Source organism: Lycium ferocissimum, chromosome 2 (genome assembly GCF_029784015.1).
Source record: "Lycium ferocissimum isolate CSIRO_LF1 chromosome 2, AGI_CSIRO_Lferr_CH_V1, whole genome shotgun sequence".
Lineage (NCBI taxonomy): Eukaryota > Viridiplantae > Streptophyta > Magnoliopsida > Solanales > Solanaceae > Lycium > Lycium ferocissimum.
In genome coordinates this window covers 39,590,913-39,608,728 of record NC_081343.1, presented here as the reverse complement: position 1 = coordinate 39,608,728, position 17,816 = coordinate 39,590,913, and the positions used below count along the sequence as shown (strand labels likewise).

Here is a 17,816-nt window from a genome sequence, read left to right as displayed (position 1 = left end):
ATTTCTTATTTCATTTTTCTTTCCCATTCTGCTTATAGGAAAGATACACAGTTTCTTTAATGAATATTTGTACTTGAAGATGTGAAATGTCTAGCATAGCAAATTTTGTGCAGGCAGGTTCATTTCCTGTGTTCATGTACTTCTATTAACTTGTCCAATTTTGCGTGTGATTTTGAGGAAAAATTTTGTTATTATTGGTCAAAATGAACAATATTCACTTATTAGTTGGGTCAGGTTTAATGATGGAGCAGGTTTAAAAATGAAATCGAGTTATTTTGGGGATTTGAAAATTTCTGTTAAGACCGGGTATATTTGAAAACTTTAATGACGCGAGGGATATTTTTGACCCAAATCCGTAACAGAGAATATTTTTAACCCTTTTCCCAAATAGAGGGATATTTTTGACCGTTTTCCCTTTCTATAATAAAGGTTAGCTAAAAGGTGTCTTTAATTTCAAGCAAAATTGCATCATACGCATACTTTACGAGTAAATCTGACCTATTTTGGTTTAGTTAGGACAAGTGATACATAATTTGGGCTAAAAATGCTTTAAAAATAAAATACATAAAATGAGGCATCTTAGTCCAAGATGGCAATTTGAGCTATTTTGATAACAACAAGAATAGATTTGAAACCAATTCTTAACGGAGGGTAAAGTTATCCAATTTCATATACTTCAGATGTAGTTTTGACCCTTTTATATATTTAAACCCCAGAAATCAACTAACTTAAGATCAAAGTAAAATAGAACTTTGGATTGAGCATAAAGAGATACATAATTTTGTTTTTGGAGTGGAATTCACAATAAACTAGAGATCTCATCAAGGAATATCGAAGAAAGAAAAAAGTTAACGACGATAAAAGCGAAGCAAACTCAAGGAAGCGGTAAGAATGAAACTATGTGGTGCACACAAGAATAAAAGCCATGAAAGTAGAGCTAGTTATATCAGCTTAGAAATGAAATAACTAAATGCTCTCAGCTTGAATTATATTTCTACTAAAAAAAAAACACGTCGAAACTTAGACTTTTCTATATAAAAGAAAATTAGAATTTTAATTCTCTAGCTTAGAAAATATTTGTTTTTTTTTAAAAAAAAAAAAAAATATATATATATATATATATATATATATATATATATATTTTGTCGCTTAATACCAAATCCAGGGTGTAGAATTTTTTTTTTTTTTTTTTTCTTTTCTTACGATTAATCAGCCACCTTTTCGTTCAACAATCCATCTAGTTGTTCATAAAAGCACTTAAAATTTAGTCTTGAATTTATCCTTGTTGTTACCGGAATGACTTAAAATTATCCTTTTGGACTAGTGGACCTCATATTATGTATCTTTTTTCATTTTAATTAGCATTTTTTAGTCCAAGTTAATGTTATACCTCACATGTCCTAACTAAATCAAGCGTGCCAAATTTACCTTAACACGATGCGCATGATTCAATTTTTAACAGAGGGTAAAGTTGTTCCATTTCACATACTTCAGAAATTTTGCTCCTATTTAAACCCTAGAAATCAACTATAATTATTTTTATTCCCTCTTACCTTTCTCTTTGAATAACATGGTATTTCGCTTTTAATCTTTTACATTTCCTAGGTCTTTTTTCAAATCGCGAGATCCCAAAGTAGATTGTCAACTTTTTAATTTTTTTTTTTAATATTAAATTTTCAATCATTGTATCAAGTATATTGAAGCATCAAAAGTGATATCAAGTTATCAATTTGCTGAATCGGGTTTCATTATTTTTCTATTATTTTGAATCTAAAATTTGTTATTTTGATGTTTTTACTCCATAAGTATATATTGTTTTTTTTAGTTATTTATTAAAACTTAAATATGTTAATTAGAAAATATGAATTCAAACTAAGAGCCTGTTTGGCCTAGCGGCTAAAAACTGCTTATTTTGAGAAGTGCTTTTTTTAAAAGTATTTTTCAAAAAAGTACTTTTGGTAAAAAACAGTTTGTGTTTGACTAATTCATTTGAAAAATGCTTTTGACGGCTTTTAATAAGCAGATTATGTTTAGCAAATCTTAATAAAAAAGTGATTTTGAGTATCAAATTACTAAAAAGGACAAGTTTCAATGGACGTTTACTATCAAGATTATTTTAGAGAGAAAAATTATGTTAAATATCTATTATGAGAGACTTTAATTAAATTTTACGGTCCCTGGTAGGGAAACTTTTGGTTAAAAAAAAAAAACAGCTACTTATATACTAATGCTTATTTTCTAGATCATCAAATTAGGCTTACTATTTATTTACTTCTATTTATTAATCTGTTCGTGGATTAAAAATTACAGCTAATTGCTCGTAATAAGCATAATGTAACCTATAATATTAGTATAAAAGGTTGTTAAATAGAAATAAAACAAAGAATAATTAATTAAAAATTAATAGATTAATGAGGGATATACTTGGTAAATATGTATTTATGATAGGGGTATTGTTGGCTTCAAAGTAATAATTTTCTGGTTCTGCTTCTGCTTTTTTCAAGAAGCAGAAAAATCACTGCTTCTGCTTTTACTTAAAAGCAGTTTTACTAATTAGCATAACACCTCAAGTATCCAAAAAAACGTGCTTTTTCTCCCAAAAAAAAAAAAAAGCGCTTTTGACCTCAAAACTACTAGGCCAAACAGGCTCTAAGATGAAAACTTTCTAAAGACTAACTTTAGCATAAGAAAGAGAAGCATGCATGGACAAACTAATCAACATATGACAGATCTAGTTGAGTAATATAACCTATCTTCCTAGTCTAAGAGCAGCCTGAAATCGAAAGTTCACACTCAGCATGAAGAAGGTGGTCAAATAAACTTGTCTTCCACAAAGTTTATTTTAATAGAACGTATGATATCGACGACCCGATAATTATTCAAAACTCAAAAGAAAAAAGGAGAAGGAACCAAAAAGGAGTCCTTGATATATATATATATATATATATATATATATATATATATCATATGTATATATATGTATATACATATATACATATATATATATATATATATACACGTGGGGGGGGGGGTGGGGGTGTGTGTGTGAAGTTGAGAAGATATTCAAGCCAATTCTTATTCAAAAGCGGAAAGAAATAAAAGGAAACTTTTTTCTTTGTTGGTTTTCGAGTGTTATTAGGATTTAAATCCTTTCTAGGAAAGGATTAGACCTAGTAGTATAAATACATGCTAGCTAGGATTTATTAAGTAGGACAGAACATAGAACCTAAGAGTATTCAATCTTGTAACTTACTTTCTCCCTTGATATTAATAAAAGTGCCAGCCATTCTCCGTAGACTAGGATCACATTGATCCGAACCACGTTAATTACTGTGTTTTTATAGTTTTCGCGCTAACAATTGGTATCAAAAGCCTACAAGTCGTGAGATCTAGGAGACGAGGAGACTATGGCATCTATGAAGTTTGAGGTAGCGAATTTTGATGGGCGAAGTAATACCTTCAACATCTGGAAGATCAAGATCATGGCGTTGTTACGGACAGAAGGATCAGTCTATGCTTTGGATGACTCGTATCCCGAAAATACGAAAGAGGATGAGAAGAAGAAGATTGAGATGGATACGTTTAGCGCAATTCAATTATCCTTATCAGACAGCGTGTTATGTGAAGTCAGTACCGAGAAAACAGTTGCGAGTTTGTCGAAGAAATTTGAAGATCTCTACCAGAAGAAATCAGTAACGACTAGAATAAGCGTTTACACACCTTCAAGATAAAGATAGGTAGAACTTTACAGGATCTTCTTGATGCTTTTAATAAATTGACTATGGATCTTACTCATGCTGATATTAAAGTGGGAGATGAAGAACTGCCATGCACTCTACTATTTTCATTATCACCGGCGTACAAAGACATAGTTAATTCAATGATGTACAGTAAGGAGGTGATCACGTTACAGATGGTAAGATATGCATTAAATTCGGATGAATTAAGAAACCATATCAATAATAGTGAGAAAGAGGACTATGGTGAGGGTTTGACGGTTAGAAGTCGCTCGAGCCAAAAAGAGAGAGACAAATTAGTAGCTAGGTCAAAGTCTAGGAAAAGGGTGAGTAGGAAGGATGCTGAATGTTGGGGTTGTCATCAAAAGGGTTATTTTAAGAGGGATTGCCCGAATAAGAAGATTGATAAAACAACAACCAGTGCATCTACGATTCAGGTAGCTCAGACATCTGGAGAAGATTATGCGCTAACTGCTTCAACAGATGACATTCAAACGCACAAGTGGATTTTAGATTGATTTTGTACCTTTCATATGTGCCTCAGAAAAGATTGGTTTACTAGCTACGAGCAGACAAGTAGGACTGCACTTATGGGTAACGATGCAGTATGTGAAATAGCAGGCATTGGTTCAGCCCGTATACGGTGTCATGACGGCATCATAAGAACAGTGTCTAATGTTCGACATGTTCCTAATATGAAAGAAAAAATTCGATCTCTCTTGGTACTCTTGACAAGCTCGGATATAAGCATGCGGGTGAAGATGGAATCTGCTAGGTAACCAAGGGTTCTCTGATCATGTTAAAGGCCAAACTGGAGGGTGGTTTTTATGTACTTATGGGCAGCACTATTCTAGGTACTGCAAATGCTGCAACCTCACAGTTATCAGATGATGACAAGGCTAAGATATGGCATATGAGATTAGGTCACATGAGCGAGTAGGGGTTGGCAATTTTGAGCAACTGGAACATTTTGAAAGGTGAGAAGATTAGTACACTTGATTTTTGTGAGCATTGTGTCCTTGAAAAGCATAAATGGGTTAGCTTTAGCATGGGGAAGCACACAACCGAAGGGGTGCTTGACTAAATTCATTCAGATTTGTAGGGTCCATCTCAGGTTCTATCCAAGAGTGGAAAGAGGTATCTTCTTACTTTCATTGATGATTTTTCACGCAAGGTTTGTGTATACTTCTTAAAGGCTAAAAGTGATGTCTTTGAGAATTTTTAAAATTGGAAGACATTAATTGAAAATCAGTGTGACAGAAAGATTAAGTGTCTTCGAACAGATAATGGCTTGGAGTTTGACAATTTTTGCAAGATTCATGGTGTATTGAGACATAGAACTGTTAGGCGTACACCACAATAGAATGGAGTAGCTGAAAGGATGAACCACTAATGCCAAGGTGCCTAAGGAATTCTGGGCGGAAGAAGTAAATACTGTTTGTTATGTTGTTAATCGTTCTCCAGCGTCGGCTATTGACTTTAAAACTCCAAATGAGGTATGGTCAGGTAAACCGTCTGATTACTCGTACTTAAGAATCTTTGGATGTCCCGTATATTATCATGTAAGTGATGGAAAGCTAGAACCTAGAGCTCGAAAAGGTTTATTTATGGGACATGCTGAAGGGGTAAAAGGATATAGAATATGGAGTTTACATCCTCTTAAGTTTGTAATCAATAGAGATATTACTTTTGATGACGCCTTTATGCTTGATCCTGGAAAGACTTCTATTGAGTTTGCAGGACAAAAAGTTCTTACAACAGAAACAGTGGAGGAAAATGTGAAACTCACCGAGTAGAAGGATCAAGTGACTCTGGTGGAGTCAGATAATGAAAAAGCTCACATGGTAGCACACGAAGGTGAACCATACAAGATAGCTCTTGGAAGGGATAAACGAACTCCGAAGCCTAATCCAAAATATTATCCTCAGCCTTCGCAAGCTAATCTTGTAGCCTATGCATTAGCTACTACCGAGGAAGAAATAAAGGATCTGGAACCGTCAAGCTATATAGAAACTACTATGTGTGGTAAAGCTGATCAATGGCGTTTAGCCATGACCGAAGAGATGGAGTCTTTGCACAAAAACCAGACCTGGAATTTGGTGAGTCTACCAAAGAAGAGAAGGCATTGGTTGCAAATGGGTCTTTAGAAAAAGGGATGGCATTCCGAGTGTAGAAGATGCTAGATACAAAGCGAGATTGATTGCTAAGGGGTTTTGTCAGAAGGAGGGAATTGACTACAATGAGATTTTCTCGCCGGTCGTGAAGCATAGCTCAATTCGTTTGTTACTAACTTTGGTTGCCCATTATGACTTGAAGCTTCATCAGCTTGATGTCAATAATGTATTCTTACATAGTGAAATTGAAGAGGTGATCTTCATGAATCAGCCCGAGGGTTTCCTTATTGAAGGAAAAGAAGATCGAGTTTGTGAATTGAAGAAATCTTTGTATGATTTGAAACAGTCACCACGACAGTGGTACAAGAGATTTGGGGTGTTCATGATTGCTAAAGGTTTCTCGAGAAGTGCATTTGATAGCTGCGTGTGTCACATGAAGGTATCTGGTAATTCAAAAATTTATTTACTGTTATATGTTGATGATATGCTTATTCTTTTTGCTAATAGTATGACAGAGATAAATGATCTGAAGAAACTGCTAATTAAGGAGTTTGACATGAAAGATTTAGGTGAAGCTAAGAAAATCTTTGGAATGGAGATTCACAGGAAGAACGATGAGGTGCATCTCTTACAGAAAAAGTATATTGAGAAGGTAATTTAGAGGTTTGGCATGAATAAATGTAAACCCGTTACTTTACTGTTAGCACAACATTTTAGACTTTTTTTTTTATGGTGTGCAATCAAAGGAAAAGGTGGAGTACATGTCAAAAGTTCCTTATTCTAGTTCAGTTAGTAGCATTATGTATGCTATGGTTTGCATTCGGCCTGATATTACTCAAGCAGTGAGTGTAGTAAGTTGATTCATGTCTAATCCGGGTAAGACACATTGGGAAGCAATTAAGTGGATATTGAGATATCTTAAAGGTTCTTCGAATATTGGTCTTCGAATATTGGTCTAACTTTTTGTAGGATGAGAAATGAAGGCTTCTCGGTCCTTAGTTAAGTGAATTCTGATTTTGCAGGTGATCTTGATAGAAGGAGATCAATAACGGACTATATCTTTACTCTTACAGGTAGTGCCACAAGTTGAAAGGCAACTCTCCAGTCTATAGTTGCTTTGTCCACAACGGAAGCTGAATATATGGCAGCAGCAGACGCAGTAAAGGAAGCTATATGGTTAAAAGGTTTGGTGTCAGAATTGAGTAGGGTTCAACACGAACCAACTTTAAAATGTGATAGCCAGAGTGCTATTCACTTGATAAAAAATCAGAGATTTCATGATCGCACCAAACACATTGATAGCAGATTCCACTTTATTAGTGATGTTATTGAACAAGGCACAGTTAAGGTCTTGAAGGTTGACACAAAGGACAACAACAGCGGATATGTTGACCAAGGTGGTTCCCCTTGTCAAGTTCAGTCATTGTATGAATTTGGCAGGAGTTCGCATCAACTGATGGGTCAGGATGGAGAACGGCAGGGCAAGGAAGAGTTACTAATATGTACAAGGTTTCGGTTAGTGTCTCTTGTTTCCTACACAGAGTTAGCTCACGTAGGCTTAGAGACATTGGACTGAATGACGTTCATATGGAAGCTCGAAATTCATATCGAGGCGGAGATTGTGAAGTTGAGAAGATATTCAAGCCAATTCATACTCAAAAGAGGAAAGAAATAGAAGGAAACTTTTTTCTTTGTTGGTTTTCGAGTGTTATTATGATTTAAATCCTTTCTAGGAAAGGATTAGACCTAGTAGTATAAATACATGCTAGCTAGGATTTATTAAGTAGGATAGAACATAGAACCTAAAAGTATTCAATCTTGTAACTTACTTTCTCCCTTGATATTAATTAAGTCGGCCGTTTTCCATGGACTAGGATCACATCGATCCGAACCACGTTAATTCGTGTTTTTTTATCGCACTAATATATATATATATATATATATATATATATATATATATATATATATATATATATATATATATATATATATATATATTAAACCTTAAGGCCTCTCATTGAAGTTTTGCATTAGGTCGCTATATTTGTTGAGTCATACGTACGGTGATAGTTGTGGTGGATGATAGTGATAGCTAATGGTGATTTCGAATGATGACAGTGGTTGGTTATGTATAATGGTGAACAATGTTAGTGATTATTGGTAGTGAGCTGTGGTTGTATTGTAATGGTGGTTATAGTGAAGTTGTAAATAGTGGCTAGTGGTGGTGATGACTGATTCTAGTGATCGGCAGCGTTAGTGGTTGTGGCTGAGGATGGTAGTTGTAGGTGGTGATAGTTAATAATGGTCGGCAACGACAGTAGTTGATAATCTTTGGACGATGTCGGTATTGATGAACGGATGGAATTGGCGAACTGTCATCTTTAAAGAAATCTTTGAATAGGCATCTTAATAATAGTAAGACTTTGTTATAAATCTTAATCATCCATATCTATTCAAACTCATTAACTGCTTGCACACAAGAAAAACAAGTTAAGATTCAAATCTAAAAAACAAACTGACTTAATGACTAAAATCTTAATAATTAATATTAAAACCTTGAGTGAAATAAATGAGATCGCATTGTCCATGATAAAATAAGAGATAACCTCTTGATGACCTTTCGTGAAGCTTCGACTAACCGAGCAAATTCTTTGCTTTTATTTCTCCAACTCTTCGGCTAGTTTTCCACTTAGTTGGAGGGAATTAGAGAAAAGCTAATTAGCTTTCATGAACCAATAAAGGCGCCAAGTGGGGCAATTAACTAATAACATTTGTGTGCTCGGAATAGACCAATATTTGGAAGCATCCAAGAGCCATTAAGAGAAAAGATGTAGATGACCTCATTATGTCAATTTATCTAAAAGACGGTGACTATGCGTCATCCCCATCGTCCATTCTCCAATCATCTACATTTATTTAGTCTCTTCCAAATCTATTGCTTTCGTCAAGCAATGGCGTGTCAATCACACCCTACCTCACAAGAAGGGAGGATTCAGGATTTCAAAAAATGAATATACTATTGCAAAAAACCGAATTTTCGATTTAAATTTAATGAGTTCAACTTTTAAATTTTTTATGATTAAACTTATTGCACTTTGAAACTATAGGTTTAAAATTCTTAATTGTTTTGAATTTGTTTACGATTTTTCACATATATATCTATACTTCGTTTCGAGAAGAAGCAATTGACAGATGGATGAATGTACATTTGATCATAGTGGTGCACTCAATAATTATTGCACCATAAGATTTTTTGAGCTTAGTGCACAAATACATGTTAAAGTAGTTTTGAAACGATGAATATAACATTACCATATAATCTTCCCTGGTCCATAATGAGTGTCATTTTGGCGTTTGTGGCTCCCCTTAAGAAAATATACTTACTTCTAAAAAAATAATACTAGTAGGTATTTTGACTAATTTATTCTTACTTTAATTATACATATTTAATATAGTTTCTAAATTACATAAAGAGTTAATAGGAGTAAATTTGGAAGAAAACAATTAATATCTTCTTAATTATGTAAAATAACACTTATTTGGATCAAAATAAAAACACCAAAAGAACACTTATTATGAACCGGAGAGTATGATTTAGTAGGCGTTTGGCCATGCGTTTTCAAATCACAGTTTGAAACCATGACCGCAAACCAGCGTTTGGACATGCGTTTTCACTCATGATTTCAAAAAATGGTTTCAAACCCCAAATCATCCAAAAAGGCATGATTTGGGGTTTGAAACCAAGGTTTCAACTTTTATAAATATAAAACTTAACCCATAAATTTATATTTTGTAAAAAAAGACTCATACGTTGGTAGATATTTTTAATAATTACCCCCATCAATCATTTACCAATCTCATTAACTTCCACCAACCTTTATTTATGTCTATTAATCTTTAATTTATGTGGGAGGATTATATTAAAGAGTAGTTACATTACTATTCATGTTAAATTTTCGTTTTTATTGAATTAAAGCTTTATTAATTGATGTTGTATTTTTTAGAAAGGCCTTCTAGTAGTGGACTAATTTTGTTATGAACTATGACTTGCTCATTTGGTAAGATTATATAAGAATTGAAAATGTTTTGATAGTTTTCACAATTTGTGGGGTTTTTATGTCTATAAGAGAAAATACAACTTAAAATATCCAAATTGCATGTCCAAACGGGGCCTTAGTAGGCGTTTGGACATGCGGTTTGAAACCATGAGATGAAACCAGCGTTTGGACATGCATTTCATCTCATGGTTTGAAACCTCAAATCATCCAAAAAGGCATGATTTGGGGTTTCAAACCGTGGTTTCAAAAAATTTAAATATAAAACTTGACCCATAAGTTTATAGTTTATAAAAAAAAAAAGACCTATAATTGGTAAATATTTTTAACAATTACTCCCACCAACCATTTACCAACCTTATTTACTTCCACTAACCTTTATTTATGTTTACCATGTGGGAGGATTATATTAAAGAGTAGTTACATTACTATTCATGTTAAATTTTTGTTTTTATTGAACTAAAGTTTGATCAATTGATGTTGTATTTTTTAGAAAGGTCTTCTAGTAGCTTATTAATTTTGTTATGAACTATGACTTGCTCATTTGGTAAGATTGTATAAGACTTTGGAATGTTTTGATAGTTTTCACAACTTGTGAGTTTTTATGTATATAAAAGAAAATATAACTTAAGATATCTAAATTACATGTCCAAATATAATTTTAAACCATGATTTGAAATCATGATTTCAAACCATGTCCAAACGGCTCCTTATTGAGGGAAGCGTGGATGCACATGAATCCAGACCTCTCCCTTGAATACAACCTTCTTCGCCATGCCCCTTTTATTTGGCCACAAATTTTAATATTTACGATTATTGAAATTCAATAGTTGCAATATATTGATAAAATATTTAAAAACTTGTTTGACAAGTATTCCAGTTGAATTAATAGTTCTCACTTACAAAATTTTACTTATTCTCAATTAAGGTCATATTCAAACACGCAAATTTTTAGTATTTGTGTTTCATATTCAATAAAATATAATCGAAACACCGAAAATAGTCTTTCCAACTCCTTTTTGCATTATCTCCAAGCAGCTGTCTGACATCGTTTATCACTATAAGTCCTTTTTATTTATAAATAAGTAATTCCTTTGGACTTGGCCTCCATGGTTGTGGTTGTTAAAGTGTCTTAATACCACGTTTTTCTTTCTTCAAGCTTTGCAATGAAGCAATGGGATAAACATACACGGCCTTGTTGACCTAAATAAAGGAAAAAAGCAAGAATTTTTGGTTAAAGAGAAAAAGGAAAGATAGGAGAAGGTTAACAAGAGTTTGAGATTAACCAAGGCAGGTCACAACCATTGTAAAGGGTGATTTTGCCTGACAGAATTATGACTCTTCATTGAGTCAAGAAGGTTAAAAAGAGTTTGAGATTAACCAAGGCAGGTCACAACCATTGTAAAAGGTGATTTTGCCTTACAGAATTATGACTCTTCATTGGGCCAAAAAGTGGTAATCAGAATTCAACAGCTCATAAATTCCTATATAGCGAACTCAATTTAATATAGTACTTTATTGGGTTTATATACAGTCACATCTTTATAAAATATTTAATAAATTTATTAAATATAGGATATGATTAAAAGCTGTGGATTTACTTAAACCCATAGGTCCCGAAATAAATCCCTCTATGGTAACAACTTGTTGGACGTAATAGAGGCTATATTTCCTCCTAAACACTTTCTACTGTATTCAAGTCAATTAAGTTCGTCTTTCTAACATTGGGATAGTATGTTTTAAGTTAAGAGAATGAATTTTGAAGTGTATGTCTAAATTTATTCTTTGTGCATAGGCAGTAGATCTTGATGCCGAGTTTTCATGATTCAGAGCCCCAATCTTCTGTTAAGCAATTCAACTAACTAGACTTAATTTTTATCATAGATATAATAACATATCTCGACCAAATTCAACTATTAAGAGACCATAATTAGAATTTTCATGTAAATTCATATTCCAATAACTTGACGACCATTAATGTTCAATTTATTACCATTCCTTTAATTATATGTAAATAAAAACAAAAGGAAAAAGATTGACTTCCACATTCAACAAACGGCTAATCGTCCACCTAGAATATATGTGGCGAAACGTTTAATAGCTAGACTAGAATTAAATGTTTTTTTACCATATATATTCCACAGATAATTCAATGTTGATCTCATAATCAGCATTTACTACTATTCTCTATTCATCGTGTAAAACAAAAAGAAAAGAAAATCAACCTCCACCATCAATATTTACCATCGTCCACCTAGTATATTTGTGGCAAAACGTTCGCGTTTCCTAGTAATTAAATTAATCTTTTACTCGTAGGAAAAAAAAATCTTATAGTCTACCACATTCCAATGATAAATCAATGTAAATCCCATAATCAGCATTTGCTATTCTCTATTCATTGAGTAAAAAAGGAGGGAAAAATCAATTCGTCCACCTAGGATATCTGTGGCGCAACGTTCAAGTTTCCTAGCGGTAACTAAATTAATCTTTCACCGTATACTCCACGGATAATTCAATGTTAATCTCATTATCAACAATTATGTAAAAAGAAAAGGAAAAAAAATTAACCCCCACCATTAATTTACAAATTCGTCCACCTAGGATATATGTGGCGAAACATTCACGTTTTCTAGTAATTAAATTAACATTTTTACCATATTCCACCGACAATTCAATATTAATCGGATAATCAGCATTTACTTTTCTCTATTCATTGCGTGAAAAGAAAAATTAAATCAACCCCCACCATCAATATATTTACTATACGTCCACCTATGATATATGTGGCGACACGTTTGCGTTTCCTAGAAATTGGGCTACACATCTAGCCACATAGTCAAGTCATGACAACCATTCCACTCTTTATATTTTGGTGAGCTAAACACGTCATCACACAACTAACCATATACACCCCCGCATTATTTTAATTAAGTTGTCTGATATTTATATTGCTTCTCTTCCTAACTAACACGTGTAAAGTATGACCAATTATCCTGCAAACTCCAAAGTCCACACATATACACCATAATAAATTCACCCGTGATTTCATTTTCTAACAATCGAACGGCTGTCTTACGAGCAATTTTAACCAGCCACTTGTACGCTGATTATAGTTGTCTATATTGATTTTCACCCTCGTGAAATACTAGTAAAATTCACCCTCCCTAACAAGAAAAAAGTAAAGCAAGACTTGATGCAATAGCAAGTCCTCAAATTTATCGGTAAATTTTAGTAAGACACTTAAATTATGCAGCTTATTTCAATTGAGCACTTGAATACATAATAAGATATTTGTTTAGACATTTTTAATTTAAATTTTTGAAAAATCTAGGAGTGTAATTTCAAATGCTATTACATAAATAAGTTAACCACCACTAATTTAAAATATGTCATCTCCCTTAACTATATACATCATCCTCGTAGAAATTTAGTAGCTCGGTTGATTGACTACCTGAACTTATCTTGTTGGTGAGGGTTCGAATCCCCCTTCTCATATTTTCCCTTCTCCTACCCCTATGTAATAATACATATATATATATAGACACACACACACATACATCATCCTCAATTTAAACATGCCTGAGGTTTTACGACTTATTTTGACTAATTCATATAATTAAAAGACTTGATATATTTCAAGTGGTTAATTTATGTTAATTTATGTACGTAATGGACATCTAAGAACACTGCAAAAAAAAAAAAGAACAAATTTGAACCGAAAGTTTCTAATAGAAATACTTTATTATATGTTCAGATATTCGATTGAAACAAACCGTATAATACGATATCCAAGTGAAATTTTCTGGCAAGTTAGAGAAACCGATGATGTACTAAGCCTAAAAACAGCATAAAGTGAAGGAACGACATTTGAGGTTTTATTATGGATGTTGCCTCATATTGCGGGGATATTCCTTTTCCACATCGAATATCTCATGTTGAGGTTGAATCTAATGAACCTTTCCCACTTTTTGGTGAAAATTCAATTTTAAAAAAAATTAAGATAAAAATAATATATTTAAAAAATACATCAAAATATCCTAAATTCTATTGTTAAAATATTTTTAGAAGAGATTTGAAAAAGTATTAATTTTGATGTTTGTTTTACTCAAGAAATAGTAATATGATCAAACAAATGGGAGCAAATGAAATGCTTTCCAAGCCTGGATTTGTTTACTATTATTTGAATAGATACAAAATGATACTACTACACCTGTCTCAATTTAGGCGGGATTCTTTCCTTTTTAGCATCTCTCTGTAAATAGATACGGAATACAATTTAATTTCAATATTTTTTTATTTTATTTTTTTACCTTTAACAAGATGATTTATAATTAAATAAAAATTTATGATTTATTTTAGATCATAAATTTCAAAAATATTCTTTTCCTTTTTAATCTTTATGTTAAGTTAAATAATGTCACGTAAATTGGGACGGAAGGAATAGTATTTTTGTTTTATTTACTTATTTACATCTTCCCATCTACTTTACATGGGGCCTGATATTTCCAGTAGCAAGTATATATATAACAAAACAAAATGATAGTAAGTGGCGATAAACTAGAACCTAAATACTTCTATTACTCTGGTAAAGTATTAAAATATGTGATTATCCTATTTAAAAACTTTTAAACGTTTATAAAAAATAGATTTTAATTTACTTAGTAATGTTTACAAGAGTTCACAGCCTATCAATCAATTATTAAACTCATAGTATCGCATTAACAACAAAAATAAGATATAACTTATAATTTATTTAAATATTAAAAATGCTAATCTTTTCTAAAATGAACTATCAACGTAAACTCTTTAAAATTCTAGATAGAGAAAGTATGAAACAAAACGTTACACACCCACATAGATATATACATTATTACCAAAAAAAAAAAAATTATCGTGCGACTACCTCCGTCCAATTTTTTGTCCAGGTCAGTAAAAATAAATAATTCAAAATAACGATCATTTCAAAAAAAATAAAGATACACACGACGACAAGTAAAATAAAATCGGAGTGAGTAATTCTTACGTCATATTTAAAATTCTAGATCCGTTTTTACTTGGATTAATAACATAGTAGATGAGGTGTCATTTCGTCACAAAGAATGGACCTATAAATATGTACAACCCATGTAAACCTTTCTTCGTCGTTGTATAATCCATCGTTGAACAATTCAAATTACTATTTCCCCAAACCAAAAATTTCTCTCGAGTTCTTTTTTTTTCTATCAACAATGGCGTTCAAGAAAATGTTAGCTCAACGTCTTTCCAATGCATGCAAAACCACCAGTTTTTCCATTTCATCATGTCGTATATCTTCATCATCAATGGCTGAAAGAACACTTACCCCACCTCATCCTGATAAAAAAAGAATCTCCCCTGAACCTGGAGATAATAATAATGGAATATTCCGGCGATTAATCCACCGGCAACCCATGTACCCATCTCCGGCAACCTCGCCGGAACTCCGGTCACTACCCACCGGTGAAACTCTCATTGAGAAACTCCGTCAAATGGACATTAGTAGAAACAGAATCAAATTTGATGGACTCATAAAGCCCAAAGAGGAGTCACCGGAGGGGAAATTGACGGTGGCTGATGTGAAGAAGGTGTTAAGGTTGTCACAATTGGAGATGGTGAAGTTAAGGTTAAAGGAAATTGAAAAGAATTGTATATCGTACTCGGAATTTGTTAAGATTTGTTCTGGAATTTGTTCGAGTAGTGAACAAGGTGTCGAATTCGCGAAGATTCTAGATGATTCTGGAACTGTTATTGTTCTTGGAAATGTTGTGTTTCTCAGGCCTGATCAGGTTGGTCTTTTTTTTCACTTTTTCATTCTTCTTTTATTAAGCCTTTAATTTTCTCTATTATTTGCATAACTGCTTTTTTGACAGATATGGTTAAAGATAAATTACAACTATGTGACAATTCGTTGGTAATTAGCAGGATTACGTAGAACTTATATGTGCTGATTTGATAAGTTTAGCTCTCTTTTTTTTTTAATTAAATGTTTGGGAGTCTACCGAAAACTGATAGTAGCATTTTCGTGTTTTTGCTCCAGACAGGGGAATGAGAAACAAACCTACTCAAGATCTCTAAAACGAGATGGTGACTTTTGTGTAAAGGAGTGGACCGGTTCGGATCATTTTCAAAGACCCAAATTTTCGTTCTCGAACACATTCAAGACCTTTAAGATACTTCACCAAAAAATTAAGGAGAATCAATTTTTTTTTTATTTGGGGAAGAAAATGAGATGCAAAAATTTAATTGATGGATTGCGTGTGTGCCGGGGCGGGGTGGGTCGGGGGAAGAGAGAAGAAAACGACGTCCGATTATTGTGGAGTCCAAGAAAGTAGCCAACCCCAAAACAAAAAAGAAAACGAAATAGCTATCCATTCCCTATTCCTAACTAGTATGTCTTTTTCGATACTTGACGCTAGAGAACTCTTTAAAAAATAGCAACTGAAATTTGTGAGTTTTCTTAGGCACATAACGCGGTGGATTGGGCACTTGTCTCGGCCATTCTTATTGGAGGAAAAGAGTAAATTAAAGAATAACATAGCCCACTTATGATGTTTTCATTTCTCTTAATAATAGGGAGATAGCTCTTAATGACTCAATTTAGCTTAGGTTAATGTCAATTTTGAAGCTTTATTTCCTATTCCAAATTGATATTTACATTATGTAATTTTCAAATGGTTTCAACCTATTTTTTACATACATATTGTTTTTTGAAATTTACATAAACACATATATAAGCAATATTTCAATTTGAAGCTATGTCAGATGACAGATGTATTTGTCAAGTGGAGTGTTAGTTTTACCCAAATGTTTTGGTATATTGTTTTTGTTTACAGGTAGTGAAAACTCTACAAGCTCTATTGCCAATGCCCATGACGAACCCAAATGACCCACAAATGATAAAGGAGCTCAACCAAATGGAAGAGGAAAAAACAGCAATTGACAAGAAAGCAGAGTCATTGGTGCGTAGAGAATTATGGTGTGGGCTAGGTTACTTTGTCATTCAGACAGCAGCATTCATGAGATTGACATTCTGGGAACTATCATGGGATGTCATGGAACCAATTTGTTTCTATGTCACATCCTTTTACTGCATGGCTGGTTACACCTTTTTCCTAAGGACGTCGAAAGAGCCTTCTTTCGAAGGATTTTTCCAGAGCCGGTTTGTCGCGAAGCAAAAGCGACTCATGAAGCTAAGGAATTTCAATCTTCAAAGGTATAACGAGCTCAGAAGAGCTTGTTATCCTCAATCGTCGTCACCTCCAACCTTAACGTTTAATTCATCTGATAAAATGTAAACAAGACCGAATTTCACCATTTACATGAACATTTTGCTAGGTAGAAGTATTTATTTTAGGAATAGGAATTACTTTTACTAAGAAGGGAGTGCAAACGAGAGAAAAGAGACGTCAATTAGTCTCTGTTTTTTTTCTTCCCTTTTTCTTTTCTTATTGGATTAATTTTAACTTTCAATGCGTCATAGTGACGGCCAATGTATATGCAAGTGAATAGGAATTTCACTAAAAATGACCGTCCGTGGGTAGGCTCCACTCGGCCCTTGCCTGCGTGGTGCTTAGTCAGATTCTCATAATCAAATAGTGTAATTTAATTAACAATAACAGCTCATCAATAAAAAAAATCTGGATGTATTCAATTCATAGAGATGAACCCCCACCAGATCTCGTATTTTATCCAACGAATGTGCCACGAAGAAATGAGTCAAAACATTTGGAACTGTGTCCCCACCAAAAGACAAATACTGTGAGGGGAAAAGCAATTTCCTTTTCATCATTCTTGGAGATTGTTGGGGAATATTGAATAGGACAAATCAAAATGCAACAATTTCAAATGAATGCACAGCAATGGCATGTATTTGTTTTTTTCGAATGAAAACC

General features: G+C 33.1%; 1 protein-coding gene across 1 annotated transcript; it reads left to right on the top strand.

Moving 5' to 3' along the window:
* Positions 1–15,034: 15,034 nt before the first annotated feature.
* LOC132036912 (calcium uniporter protein 2, mitochondrial) lies at positions 15,035–17,342 on the top strand. Its single transcript, XM_059427332.1, has 2 exons — positions 15,035–15,710; positions 16,758–17,342. Exons 1-2 carry the CDS (start codon positions 15,135–15,137, stop codon positions 17,217–17,219), a joined length of 1,038 nt encoding a protein of 345 aa, XP_059283315.1. The 5' UTR covers positions 15,035–15,134; the 3' UTR covers positions 17,220–17,342.
* Positions 17,343–17,816: the final 474 nt, after the last annotated feature.

Coding starts and splice junctions, on each gene's coding strand:
- LOC132036912 (XM_059427332.1), top strand. CDS start 15,135: ATGGCGTTCAAGAAAATGTTAGCTCAACGTCTTTCCAATGCATGCAAA. Junction 15,711..16,757: donor TGTTTCTCAGGCCTGATCAG/GTTGGTCTTTTT, acceptor TTTTGTTTACAG/GTAGTGAAAACTCTACAAGC.